The sequence below is a fragment of the Sorex araneus genome, chromosome 1, assembly GCF_027595985.1.
Source record: "Sorex araneus isolate mSorAra2 chromosome 1, mSorAra2.pri, whole genome shotgun sequence".
Lineage (NCBI taxonomy): Eukaryota > Metazoa > Chordata > Mammalia > Eulipotyphla > Soricidae > Sorex > Sorex araneus.
In genome coordinates this window covers 25,349,159-25,363,323 of record NC_073302.1, presented here as the reverse complement: position 1 = coordinate 25,363,323, position 14,165 = coordinate 25,349,159, and the positions used below count along the sequence as shown (strand labels likewise).

Here is a 14,165-nt window from a genome sequence, read left to right as displayed (position 1 = left end):
AACTAGAAGGCACTGACAATAGAAACCTGGGAAAGGGGTGGTGGGAGAGACATAAAGGTAAGGGGGTATAAGATAATAGCATTAACGATATTTTTACAAGTTATTTATAATTTAAATTACCATCTCTATACAATTTTTGAGAAGTCTCTGTACAATTTTTGAGAAGAACTGCTTCATATAAATACACGAATTAGAGACTATTTCTTGTTTTCGTTGTAGTAGTTAGGGTGAGATGACTATAATAGTGTTAATGTTTATAGTCTTGGTGTACAAAGTTATTCCATCTCCACCATCACCCAAGCACCCAAGACCCTCCATCTTTGTCCTTCTATCACTCTCAGGCCACTTCTTCCTCTCCCTCTCTCCCACTGCTTGGTTGAGACTTAGTTTCTTTATCTTTTTTTTTGCATGGATTTCCTCATTTCTTTAGGGACAGTTAGTGTCAATTCTGTGTCTTAGTAATGAAGTTACTATGTATAGTAATGGAGTTATATGTAAAGACTTTGGTTGGAACAATCATCAGATCCACTCATTTGCTGGGACTACAGAACAGGGCTGGAGCGATAGCACAGCGGGTAGAGCGTTTGCCTTGCACGCGGCCGACCCGGGTTCGATTCCTCCACCCCTCTTGGAGAGCCTGGCAAGCTACTGAGAGTATCCCGCCCATGCAGCAGAGCCTGGCAAGCTCCCCGTGGCATATTTGAGAAGCCAAAAACAGTAACAACAAGCCTCACAATGGAGACATTACTGGTGCCCACTCAAGCAAATCGATGAACAAGGACAGTGCAACAGTGACAGTAATGAAGTTGCTCTGTTGCCATTATGCTTTACTTTAACATGTTCTTTTTATGGATTTTTACCCTGATTCATCTATTTCTAGATTTGGTTTCCCTATTTTGAAGCTCATCTTAGTTGCTCTATGATGTTCCCAAATAGCTATGACTCAAACATTCTCCAATTTTAAAAAAAATTGGTTTGAGATCATTTACCCTAAAATATGATGGAACTACAAACTTATTAAAGAGACAAAAATAAGACCCATTAATAAGACAAGGAAAGAAGAGCAGATCAGAAATCTGGGGGAAAGGAACTTAATGCCATTAAGCATCTTATGTAGGTCTGAGCTTCCTGGTAATCAAATCAAAAAGGGTAACAGTGAAGCAGATACACCTTATGAAATAATAAGAGAATGTAACCCAGCATTTTCAATGAGACCTTTTCCCCCTCCTGGCCTCGAGATGTGAAGGGAGCTGGTCACACTGAAATAAGGCAGGCGGGCACCTGAGACAGACTCTGACAATTAACACATCTGTCTCGGGAATCCAAAGCCACTTCAACTCAGCTCTGCTCACACCCCGGAAGGGGACACCCGTTAAGTACTGGAAGAGCAGATCTAAGCCTGGAGAATAAGCGGATGCTCCGGCCACAGGTTGTTTCCCTCGAGGGGAAGGAGGGGGAGTCTGAGCTGTCCTCTCCCCAGCAGAGAGCCGGCTGCCCACTCCAGCCCTGACCAACTACCCCTCCACCACTGAGCAAATCCACCCCACCCCACCCCCGGCCCAAAGGGCAGCCCCCAAAGAAAGCAGCAAGCGTCTTACTCTCGGTGTGGGCTGCGGGTCTGGGAGGCGTCAGAATCGCTGTCCTTGGGGGACATAGAGCTCTTGTAGGTGTAAAACACATCTTCTGTTTCGGTGATGTACGTCATTTCGCTGGCAAGGTTGTCGGCAGAGGAGTGTCGTGGCTTTCGGATCTCGTGCCGGAGCCTCGGACTGCGCCTGGGGAAAGAGGTTCGGAGGAAAGAACTGAAGGCGAATTCCACTGAAAAATGTCACGGGCTTGAGAAATGATCTTCCTTGAAATGAACCATTTTACTTTGTCTCTTACTTACAAATAAATGACAAACCTAGTCTCAGTGGAGACAACACTTGTATGCATTCTGAAGTCAAGCGATACTAACAGATATGCAGAATCTAAAAGCATAATTTTCATGGGTCTTCAGAATATCTTTCTCTAGTGCTGTATCCCTGGACCTCTTGAATAACTAGTCGGTCAGCAAAATTTTAAGTCTTAAAGGCGGCTTGGGTTTCCAAATTCAATCACTACCTTGCTCCCCACCCCGGCCACCCCAACTTCAAATTCCCACTATGTCAAAGTCATGTGCTCTCCACAGTACATGGTCACATGTGGTGTTACTACACCCTATTCAACCAGCTATGAAATGTTAGCTGCTGTATGAATTTAAGGTGTTGAATGAAAACCAGCAATGTGTTTAATGACGTGTAAATATGTGTCAAATTTCTGTCCTATATTATTCAATCAATTCTACAGGCAGTTAAAAAAGAAAAAGTCAGGCTCTCAGGAATCTAACTGTACCCTGTCCGACCTCTGGAAGGATGCGCTGGTGGAGGCTGCTGGGTAGTCAGAGCTGGTTCACCTCGACCCCCGCCTCCCCCACCCTGAGACCCAGAATCACTTGGGACCATGGCAATCCCCCACCACACAGCTTCAATTGCGCACCAGGGTGGACGAGAGGGATTTATACCCTTTGGGGAGGCGAAGAGTGCTGACTTAGGGGAGTCATTCTTCCAGGAGGCTTCGAGTTCTCAAGACATAATCAGGCCAGACTGACTACGGATTTGTTTTTTCTCCCCCTGATGAGTCGGAATGGTATAAATACAAGGTTTCAAAACCATATTGACCAAGGATGTACTTTTTTTCCCCCTGATGAGTCTTTTTTTTTTTAATAATTTATTTTTTAATTAGTGAGTCACAGTGAGGGTACAGTTACAGATTCACACATTTTCGTGCTTGTTTTATCCTCATGCAATGTTCGAGAGCCTATCCCTCCACCAGTGTCCATTCTCCACCACTTATGAACCCAGTATCCCTCCCACCCCCCTGTCCCATCCCCCCACCCCACTCTGCCTCTGTGGCAGAGCATTCCAATTTGTTCTCTCTCTCTCCTTTTGGGTGTTGTGGTTTGCAATAGGAGTATTGAATGGCCATCATGTACAGTCTCTAGTCTACTTTCACCCCCTGATGAGTCTTGAATGGCAACACGTACGTGATTTCAAGGCCAAAGTGTACTTCTTGGCCGTATTCAACCCTGTATCACTGCACGGCTTCTCTGTAAATCTTCCCTTGCTCCAAAAAGCCAGGCTTGCCTTTTCAGAATACAGACCTGCCGCGGCCCGGGCTGGCCAGGAGCATGGCCGCGCTCCCCTGACGGCAGCTGGAAGAGCCCGGGCAGGGCACAGCCCTTCTCCGGGCTCAACTGTGTCTACTTGCTCCTGGGAAGTGACTCGGATGAGGCAGTGCTCTCGGGGGGGCCTGATGAGCAATTCCAGGCCCCAGGCTCTGCTCCCCTGGCCCCGGCTCTTCCATCGCCCCTTCCTCTGGGAGACAGGTCCTCCCTGAGCCAGTCCCTGCCCGCAATCTTCACAGCACCTGCCCGCCCCCGGGTAATCAATAACACAACGTCCACAGTAGCATCAGGGAGGCTCGTGACTCCTCAGGAGGGCACCTATAAATAACAGGCAGCGCTTCGGGGCCTGGGGGGGCGGGGAGGTGGCGGCTCCGAACCCACAATTCTGGATCCTGGCCTGGGCTTTGGCACGGCTGCCCAGGAGACTTTCAGACAAACTGAGTTGCTACTTCACAGTGCAAATCTACCACTGCAGGATAAGGTGCCCACGGTGGGAACCGAAGCACTTCCCTGACGTCCACCGTTGCCCCCTGCCCAGAGTATGTGGCCCCAGAGGCGGACCCTGAACAGCCACTGCTTGTTTCACTACTTTTTAACGTGTGTGTGTGTGTGTGTGTGTGTGTGTGTGTGTGTGTGTGTGTGTGTATTCGGGTGGCATACCTGGTGACTGTTGAGGACCGTATGTGGTGCCAAACGAGGGATGAAATTGGGGTGGGTCACCTGTAAGGCAAGTGTCTTCCCTCCTGTACTAGCTCTTTCTTGCAGGGGGAGGGGGTAAGGTTGGTTGTTCTTTGGCTTTAAAATCACACCGGACAGTGTTCGGGGCTTACTCCTGGCTCTGCACGCAACCGATCACTCCTGGCAGGCTTCACGGGGGCACATGTGGTGCCAAAGATCAAACCCGGCTGGCCCTCGTGCAGGACAAGAACCTTCACGCTATTATGATCTCTCTGGCCCTGGTACACTCTCTCCTCTCCTCTCCTCTCTCTCTCCCCGCCCCTCCCAGTCCCCACCTCTTTCTCTCTCATTTTTGGGCCAAACCTGATGGTGCTCAGGGCTTCCTTAAGATTCTGTGCTCAAAGGGGCTGGAGTGATAGCATAGTGGGTAGGGCGTTTGCCTTGCACGCAGCCAACCCGGGTTCGAATCCCAGCATCCCATATGGTCCCCTGAGCACCGCCAGGAGTAATTCCTGAGTGCAGAGCCAGGAGTAACCCTGTGCATCGCCGGGTGTGACCCAAAAAGCAAAAAAAATAAAATAAAATAAAATAAAAGATTCTGTGCTCAGGGAACCCCTTTGGCAGTGCCAGGGATTGAACCCTGGTTGGCCGCGTGCAGGGCAAGCACCCTGCCCAACTGCAGTATCACTCCCGCCCTCTGCTCTATCATGTCCGGAGTGCTCCGGCTGGTCCTTCTCCGGCAGGGCATTGACGTGTCTACGACTCCTGGGTGAGGCACGGAAAGTCAGCTTTTTCCCAGCAGGGGCCTGGGGATGAGGCTTTCCGCCTGCTTTCCCCTCCTGCTGATGGACGGTAGCTGCTTTGCATTTACAAGAATAAGCCCGTGTCTTGGGGGCGGGGGGGGGGCACGCTGTAATAAAACAGTAATTCCATCTCTTTTTTTAATAGTCTGTAAGGCACTTGCACGGTTTATTGCCTCTGTGGTGACTTTTACGACCCTTCACAGGGGAGGAGATTGAGGCGAGGGAAGGAAATCGTTAATGAACAGAAGGGTCACCATCAGAGTCCAGGCTTTCAGCTAGGGACCCAGTGCCCTTGTCACTCTGCCAAGAGCCGCCTCCCTCCCTTAAAGCAGAGTCAATCCATCATCCTAAAGTTGGCAGCTGAGGCTACTTCCCTGTGTGCACTGGCCACTGCTTCTGAGAGTCACATTTCCTTACATGGGTCGTACACCACCTGTATTAGGTTTTCCCCGAGCTCGTTTTGTCTGATATTAATGGGAAATCGTGAGACTAAAAAAAGTCAAACATGCCTTCTTTTTTAGGTGGAGGGTGGTCTCCACCCACCAGTGCTCAGGGCCTCCTCCAGGCTCTATGCTCAGGGATCACTCCTGCCTGTTGGCGCTCAGGGGGGAGTGAGGACTCACTCAACCCGGGTCGGCTGCCAGCAAAGTGAGCATCTTAACCTCTGTACTATATCTCAGGCCCACAAAACACGCTTCTTCATCAAGGGATTTTTGGAAGTATTAGTATCCCATTGGGTACTTTAATTCCTACAACAGGATGCAGTTTTCAATTTTATTTAGAGCAAGTAACTTCTTTAAAAAGCTCACCACACACTGTGAAAAACAGCGACCTAGGGGTCAGAGCTCTCGCACAGCGGGTAGGCTGTTTGCCTTGAATGCAGCTGACCCGGGTTCAATCCCTGGCGTCCCATATGATCCCCCAAGCACCGCCAGGGGTACATTTCTGAGTGCAGAGCCAGGAGTAACCCCTGAGCATCACCAGGTATGACCCAAAAAGAAAAAACAAAAAGAAGAACAAAAACAAAACCCTTTTAACACAGCTACCTAGATTCATGTCTTTCGTGAAAATGGGCGGGTCCAGTAGCTCCCTGCAAGAGCTAGGTATGTAAATACCAAAGTTGGTGGTAGGCCATCTGTATTTAGAAACTGACTGGGTTTCTTTATTTTATTCATTAATTTTTTTCTTTTGGGGTCACAGCCAGCGATGCTCAGGGGTTATTCCTGGCCCTGTCCTCAGGAATTACTCCTGGCAGTGTTTGGAGGACCATATGGGATGCTGGGGATTGAACCCGGGTCAGCCACATGCAAGGCAAGCGCCCTACCCGCTGTCCTAGCGCTCCAGCCCCTTGGGTTTCTTTCTTTTAAAAGTAGACATAATGTTTACTGGTAGACTTCGGGGGGGGGGGAGGGCGGGGGGGGGGGTGGGGAGACAACATACCAGTTGGGAGTGATAGGAGGAGAGCGAGAGGGCAGACTCTTGGTTTCTAGCTGCTCCACAGATAAGGATCTCCGCATGGCTGGGTTCCACACCATTCCTCCAATCACCTTTTTGCAATACTGGTTATTTACAGACCTGAAAAACCAGATGCAAGTTCAGTTTCTGCACTGACATACTGGTGACAGATGTGACAGGATCTGCGAATGGTCCCCACACGCTGCCTCCCCGAGGGGCACGGGCTGACGTGTGTTTCAGTGGCACCTGCCAGGATTATGAGGAGCAGAGAGACTGGTCACAAGTGCTAGCTGTGGGCCGGGCTTCTTCAAAGAGTATGTCTTCCGGTGAAAATACTGCAGGGCAACCAAGTTGCTTCCCGGATAGAGCCAAACCTTACCAGATAGAAAGGCGTTCCTGGATAACGCAGATGAGATGGCGCAAGTCAATTCAAGGAACTCTTGCCTTATTCTCACTGGCCTGAGTACAAATGTGAACCCACCCTTCCGGGCACGGCACCTGACACTCTCCCACCGGCAGGAGCTGCCACTGTAAACCACTCAGGGAAGACCCACGGAGACACATTTCATAAAGGAGCAGACCTGAGCGCTGGGCCTTGTTCTTTCGCCTCAAAGGTTTACACCATACACACCAACCTACCCCCCCAACCCCTGCCCACCAGGCCTGGCTCCCTGTCCTTGATTAATCACCAGCATTTCTCACAGCAGACCTAGGTAGGTAACGAACTAGGTCTGGGACACTCGCATGGTCTTATTAGAGCGAAGGCTTAGCACCTGCCCTGATTATCACAACATCAGAATGATGATAATATTCACAGAGGCGGGTTATTCTTGAATTCTGTTTCTTCTACCCAAAGAACTGAGGTGCTGGCTGCCCACATCCCTCGGAGAGTGGAGTCTGGAGCTACCGCCCATCAGCGATCACCCTTTCAGAAGTACTGACACGTCTAAATGTTAAAGTACGGCTTTGTGTCTTATTAAAATAGCCCATACGTTTCCTTGCAGCCTAAAACCAACAAACGAATCGGAGCGAGGCACGACAACAACAAACCCAGAGAGCAGACGTAATACCACCCTCCCCCAAGAGTACAGAAGTGGTCTATTTTTCAGTCAGACATGCTGCTGTCACCGATCAAAGATGCCGAATGCAGGGTCACCTGCTCGCTGCCTCAGACACCCAAGGCCTCCTGAGAGCCCGGCCTCAGAAGCGGGGCCGAGAGCTGGATGATTCAAAGGCTTAATGGAGCATTTCCCCAAAGTATGTGTCACAGGCTATAAATAGGAAGTCCTGGGAGGGAGAGAGGAGGAGAAATTCGATTGTCCCATAAGCTTGGAAAATACCCAGGCAAGTTTTCTTTTTTGGTGGACTTAAAATTCAATGGATCCAAGGTGGACACAGCTCTAGAGGTCAGGAAAATCACGAAGCAATGTTATGCCTCAGTTTCCTCATCTATAAAATGGAGCTATCAAGGGCTGAAGTTTGCAGTTTGCTGGAGCTGGTATTGGTAGCCCCGCCCCCACCAGTACCCCAATATCCCAAGTGGCCCCCAGGGCTGCCTTTAGGTAGCTGCCAATCCCTGCCTGCAGGGACTGGGCCAGCTTGTGACCGTTCTCCAGTCTCTGGGTCAGAAATCTTCTCGCCCCCAGCCGACAGCCCACCTGAACAGGCCCTGTGCTAACACACAGAGGACAAGGGGTCCAGGCAAGTGACACTGCTCATTCCCCTCCAGACCGCAGACATGTGAGCGAGGTCATGCTGGCCCCTCAGCCCAGTCCAGCGTGCCACTGGCCCTCACCGAAACCCCGTCTCCACTTACGCCCATGGCAGAAGGATCGTCTGACCAAACCCTTCCCGAGTTCCTGCGACAGGGTGGCTGTGGACATTTTCCTCAGCCAGGGCAGTGCCCAGGCACTGCCTGCCCCACTGCAGGCCGCACTTGGCAGGAGAAGAAGGGAAAGATCAGGGATGCAGGTGGGATGTGAACCCAGGCTGCCCAGCAATGGAGTCCCCCCCTTTTGTCTGTGTGTGAGCTGGGTGTGTACATGTGTGTGCTGGGGATGGAACCCAGGAGGGAGTTACACACACACACACACACACACACACACACACACACACACACACACACACACACACACACACACACACACACACACACGCATGCGCGCATCTATATGAAAGATAGATCCCAGGCCCATGACAATCCCTGGTGACAATCTCAGCACCTGCAGGTCACGTGCTTGCTTGCTTACTCACCTGGCCACCTCTCAGCCGGCCCAGGGGACGAGGCCCAAGAGAAGTAAGTAAATACATTCCAATAAGCTATGTTCTGACTTGGTTGGTCTCGAGTATTACATGCATACAAATAATAAACTGCACGGACAAAGTGCAAAACCTCTGAATACATTTGCTCTTGGGTCCTCAGAACTGAGAGGATAAATACTATTACTGATGCTAATAGAAACTGGCTAATTTTCTGTTGTGTTTTGCTGTGGGGGGGGCCACACCTGGCAGTGCTCAGGGCTTACTTCTGGCTCTGAGCTCGGGGATCATTCCTGACAGGCTCGGGGGTACCATAGGGGATACTGGGGACTGCAACTGGGTTTACTGCGTGCACAGCAAATGCCCTACCTGCTATACTATTGCTCCAGCCCAAAATGTGTTCCCTATTCAATCTATCATCAGTTCCAACTATCAAACAATGGCACAGAAAGGAGACATCTCAATGACAATCGCACAAAAAACAGTGGGGTTTTGGTTCAATTTGGTTTCGTTTTCAGTGCCCAAACTGAGCCCAGGTCCTCACACAAGCAAGGGAAGTGCTCTACCGCTAAGCCGTATCCCAGCCCCAAGACAATTTTTCAAAGTAATAAACATTGATCTGGAAATGCTAAGAATAAGCTGATAATTTCAACTACACCTCATGGTGTTAGAACCAACAAATCACAAAAATATAGACCGCATGGCTTATTCAGGGGGTGAGTTGCTATCTAAATTGAAAGCAATCTGTAGATTAATTTCTTCTGCTTCACCAAATATTCTGAGTATCATCGCTGTGGATCAAGGCATGGTTGGTGGTAAGAATGGTTACAAGAATTAAATGGTTTAACAGAGTTAAGCATGTGCATGAACAAAATACACAAGCAACAATGATTAGCTGGACATGCAGTTGTAGTAGTATTTCATGACTATTCTTTGTGGCGGGGCCCAAAGTCACTGGACTCTAGAATCACAATCTCTCTGCAATCGTTATTCAGGACCATCTTGGGGAAATGACCGTTGGTAGGATGGGGGTTTGGCTCAGTGATAACAGGTCCCGGAAGTTCCTACGTCGGGCCCCTCCAGAGGCCCCGGGTCACTGCCATGATCACCCCTCCGAGGGCACAGTGTGGAAATACCTGCAGTGCTGGTTTCCCAGGGCCCTGAGGACCGCTCATGGCATCGAGGAGTCAGAAGGAACAGCGGGAATCAGAGGCTCTCTGGGGCGTGTGTATGTGGGGGGCGATGGGGGATGAACAGCTGCCCTCAGAGGGACCTTCTGCCGTGGTTCTGAGATCCACCTGTCACTCCGGCCCCGACATGCCTACATCTCAGTGTAGCACGCACACGGTCTGAGGTATACTCACTTTTTGGGGTTCCTAGAGCCCAGGGTCCAGTACTGAGACAGAACATTCTTTTCCTGAGGTAGAAGCTTCTTGGCCTGAAAGAACGTGTGGTGCTCCACACAGGATTTCCACAGGTTTTTGCAAGACCGGTAGTTTAGCATGTTGAAGGCCACGATATGGTCCCTGGATTCCGTCTGGGGGAGGAAAAGAGACAGTTACTCTGCACAGATGGAGAACAGTCGAGTCACACAGGCGTACTCAGTACACCCCGTGGGGCTGACATCAGGGAGGATGCAACAGAGTACATAAAGCTGGCTTCAGAAGCTCTATCGGTGGGCCAGAGCGACAGCACAGCAGGTAGGGCGTCTGCCTTGCATGCAGCTGACCCGGGTTCAATCCCCGGCATCCCATATCACCCCCCAAACACCACCAGGAGTGATTCCTGAGTACAGAGCGAGGAGTAACCCCTGAGCATCACAGGGTGTGACCCCAAACAAAACAAACAAAACGTTCTCTTGGTGGGGCGGGAGAGATAGTATGGGGTGAAGGCTCTTGTCTTGTATGTGACCCTGGCACATGTGGCCACTGGCGCACTGTAGGAGTGACCCAGGGTGACCTGTCAGCACAGAGCCAGGAAGGGCACCTGAACACTGCTGAGAGGGACCTGGAAGGCAAACGTATACACAAAAAGCTTAAGGCCACAAATTAGTCGGACAGTCTTACTGCAAGGCAAGATTTTTTTCCCCCCTGGGTTTGGGGTCACATATGGTAATGGTGCTACTCCTGGCTCAGTGCTTGGGGTCACGCTAGCAGAACACTGGGTGCTTGGGACGCATGAAAAGTCTGTTCCAGGCCTCGAGGCAGGGTTCCAGCCCCAGGGAGGGTTTGTTAATCAATGTCTAAAGATAACGAGGAAGTAAAGATGACCAAAGGGATGGAGCGAGAGCTCACGAGGCTGAGCATGTGCTCTGCATGCCGGGAGCCCGGGCCAAGCCCCGCACCGGCTCCCCCCAATCTCAGCACTGCTGAGCGAGCCCTGAGCACCAAGGCTGAAGCAGCCCCTGAGCACTGCCGGGTGTGCCCCTCCCCCCCAGTGACCAGAATCTATTTTTGATCATCTTCTATGGTCCTTTCTTTGTAAACTCTCGTTTCCAATCTGCTCGCGTTTCTAGGTTGGATATATTTGGAGCTTCTACAGAAGGGCAGTTCACTGATACATTCCTTTGAAAATCCGGCCCAAAGGGAACCTCTCTCACCCAAAGAAATCATCTCTCACCCATCACACAAAAGAAATTCTATAGCCCTTTGGGTTCCTCCAACCACATTCCACAGAGTGCAGACAAATCCAGGGCTCATCTATAATAATCATCCCTATGGTTTCCTTCACCCGCACCTGACTGGAGCTTCAGCTCTGCGTGAAGGTCAGATCGCCATCTCCCGAGTCTCTCTGCTCGGCCCCCCTCCCGGCTGCACTGGCAGGCCCGGCTGGGGGCGGGGGTGGGGTCAGAGAGGGTCTCAGGGGATCGAGGCTCTGGTCCCTGCGTGTATACTGAACTCTCGAGTTCTCACTTCTAAGGTTCTGTGGCAACGTGGGTCGCTCTTAAGTACAGATCATCTTTGAAAGGTACGGGAAAGGGGCATGGAGAAAGAAGGGGGGAGCCCCGGCAGTGCAGGGTCACGGAATGAGCAGGCATCTCGGTTTCATAATGAGAGGTTCAAGTGTCAGCTCCTGCACGGAGCCCAGTGCGGTCACCGCTTCCTTACTTCTGAGTTCAACCTTCACATTGTGGGTCTCTCTCTTTAGAAAGCTGGGGGCTCCGCTCACACACCACACACACACGCACACACACACACACACACACATGTACATGCACATGGACACACACACACGTAAATGCACATGGACACACACACACACACACACACATACACACACACACACGGCCCTCACGTGTGTCACACCGTGGCGGGCTCTGCCGCTGAATGCTTTACTCAGTGCTTTCACTTCAGTCTCAGGGTTCCCTGAGAAGGGACCGACCGTTACTGCACTTCGGCAAACAAGGTAACTTGGAAGCGGCATGTTCAAGTACCCTGCCGAAAGCATGGGGAGTGGAAGCGACCCCGAGCCCTTTCTGTCTCCGACTCCCAACCAAGTCCCTTCTCCAGGCAGACGGGCAGAGAAAGCTCCAGAGACCAGAGCCGGCTCCCCCGGCTCCTTCCCGCCGTCCGTCCGCCCGGCTCGGGCTCGCCTCTTACACCTGCAGCGAGTCGCCTTCGCCCGCCCAAGAACTCAAAGCCGCAGGCACCGCGGAAGGACGCGCAGAGCCCACGGAGCCCAAACTCACCTGCTTTTGTCGCTGGTGGATGAAGAATTTTTTCCTTTTGAAAGAGATTTTTAAAATGTTCACCCTGCAAAAAGGGGGGATAAAAAGGCGTATGGTGAGGGAGGGGGTGGCGGTCTCACCAGGGGCCCTCTACTCCACGACCGTCCCAGCCGGGGGTCTCGGCTTTCTAGACTTTACTTCCACGGAGAACTGATGGCGGCTCCATCGTCCCGGCCGAACACCAGGCAGAGGCTCGCGGCAGAGCCGCCGGGCTGAGAGGCGGCTTTTAAGTAACAAGCACCACGGGCAGTGTGCTCCCTTTGCCGTCAGCTGCTTCTGTGACACTGCCACTCTCTGGGGGCTGGTGTGTACCGGGGAAGGCAGGCGAGGGCAGTGTGGAGCAGCTGAACAGGACGGAGAGCGCAGCCACACCAGGAACGGTGCCCCAGTGCCCGTCAACCTTCCCTACCGTTGCACGGTAACAGAATCCCAGCCATCACTGACGGAACACGCCGGGCCTACCACTGAAAGCTCTCCACGGGTCCCGACAGCTAAGCCTGGCAGGAGTTCTGAAAAGTAGTGACCACAGCAGGTCTCTGGAAGAGGAAACGGCGGCCCAGAGACAACACTTAGCAGCTCAAAATTACGGGGGCCAAGAAGAGAGGCCAGCGAGGAAGGCGCTTATCTTGCACGTGGCCCACCCAGGTTCAGTCCCCAGCATCCAGCTGCCCGAAGTGACCCCTGAATGCAGAGGCAGGAGGAAGCCTGAACTGCTGCCGAATGGGTCCCCCGAACAAAACAAACTGAACAATGAGCTCAACTAGAAAACAGGGTTTATTTCGTGTGTCAATTCCAAACCCTCAGTGTAAGGGTTCTGTTAAGATGAATTCCAAAGTTCTATCTTAGCTCAATAAGAACTGAGCTGTGACCAGGGAATAAGTGTGGGCCCTGGGCTCACGCAGGGGTGAGGAACAGTTTTTGATATTTCTTAAGACTATATTCTGATCCAATAGAGACTTGAGAAATGTGTTGCACTGTGTATTTACTTGAGGAATGTATTAAGTACTAAAAGTCAAATATCTTTTGAATTATTTTGAGCTCTGAATAATAAATTTATGATTATTTAATATCCAATAAAAGATATTCAATAAGATTCCAGTAAACCTTTTTTTTATTAAAAAAAAACTAAACAATGAGCTCAAGATTATACAACTAGAAGTGTCTGGAGCCAGCATCTGAAGTTGCACTTTTTTTCGGGGGGTGCGGTTCGAGGGAAAGGGCCACACCCAGCTGTACTCAGGGCCTACTCCTAGCTGGGTGCTCCAGGGTCATTCCTAGCTTGGTGCTCAGGGCACCAGGAGGCAGTGCTGGGGATTGAACCCAGGCAATCCAGCCCCGTAAACTATCTTCTTAACTCCTGGGATTAGCTTGTCAAGTCCTCCACTAAAACCTTAACAGTGGGGCGAGCACTGCTCTGCAGGGCTGTCTTGAGAAGAGGCACGTTAGGGGCTGGAGCAATAGCACAGCGGGTAGGGCATTTGCCTTGCACGCAGCGACCTGGGTTCGATTCCCAGCATCCCATATGGTCCCCTGAGCACCGCCAGGAGTAATCCCTGAGTGCATGAGCCAGGAGTAATCCCTGTGCATCGCCAGGTGTGACCCAAAAAAGAGAGAGAGAGAGAGAGAGAGAGAGAGAGAGAGAGAGAGAGAGAGAGAGAGAGAGAGAGAGAGAGAGAGAGAGAGAGAAGAGGCACGTCTTCGGGGCTGCCCGGGGTTTGTAGACCAGAGGTGGACATTTGATTAGACTTCAGTCAATAACAAATGGACAGAAAATGCAGTTCCTGGCCAGAGGAAGTTCCCTGAACCCTGGCCCGTGTGCTGCCGGGGAGGGATGCCGGGATGCTTCCACTCCTAGCCCCCTGACTTGGGCCATGCTGTCCCCATGCTGACAGAGGATCCCATACCATGGGAGCGGGGGGAGGGGGACTGGAGATAAGTGGGGAGGGGGGACAAAAAAGTCGGAGGAGAGGAAAATGCTAAAGAAAACCAAACTCGAATTTTCCTGAGTTATGAATCTGAATAAAACGTGGCGGTCAGA

General features: G+C 51.3%; 1 protein-coding gene and 1 non-coding gene across 5 annotated transcripts in view; both read right to left on the bottom strand.

Moving 5' to 3' along the window:
* The window catches only part of PTPN3 (protein tyrosine phosphatase non-receptor type 3), a 131,085-nt gene that overhangs the window by 41,148 nt on the left and 75,772 nt on the right, over positions 1–14,165 (bottom strand). For all 4 annotated transcript variants that reach the window (XM_055146631.1, XM_055146617.1, XM_055146623.1 and 1 more), the window contains 4 exons: positions 12,089–12,152; positions 9,765–9,937; positions 6,127–6,261; positions 1,599–1,775 (listed from right to left, as the gene is read on the bottom strand). In XM_055146631.1, coding sequence (XP_055002606.1) covers positions 1,599–1,775; positions 6,127–6,261; positions 9,765–9,937; positions 12,089–12,152 — 549 coding nt within the window. The remainder of the gene's footprint in view (positions 1–1,598; positions 1,776–6,126; positions 6,262–9,764; positions 9,938–12,088; positions 12,153–14,165) is intronic.
* On the bottom strand, positions 6,822–6,958 carry LOC129401508 (small nucleolar RNA SNORA72). Its single transcript, XR_008628395.1, has one exon. It is a non-coding gene; the product is annotated as a small nucleolar RNA SNORA72 (small nucleolar RNA).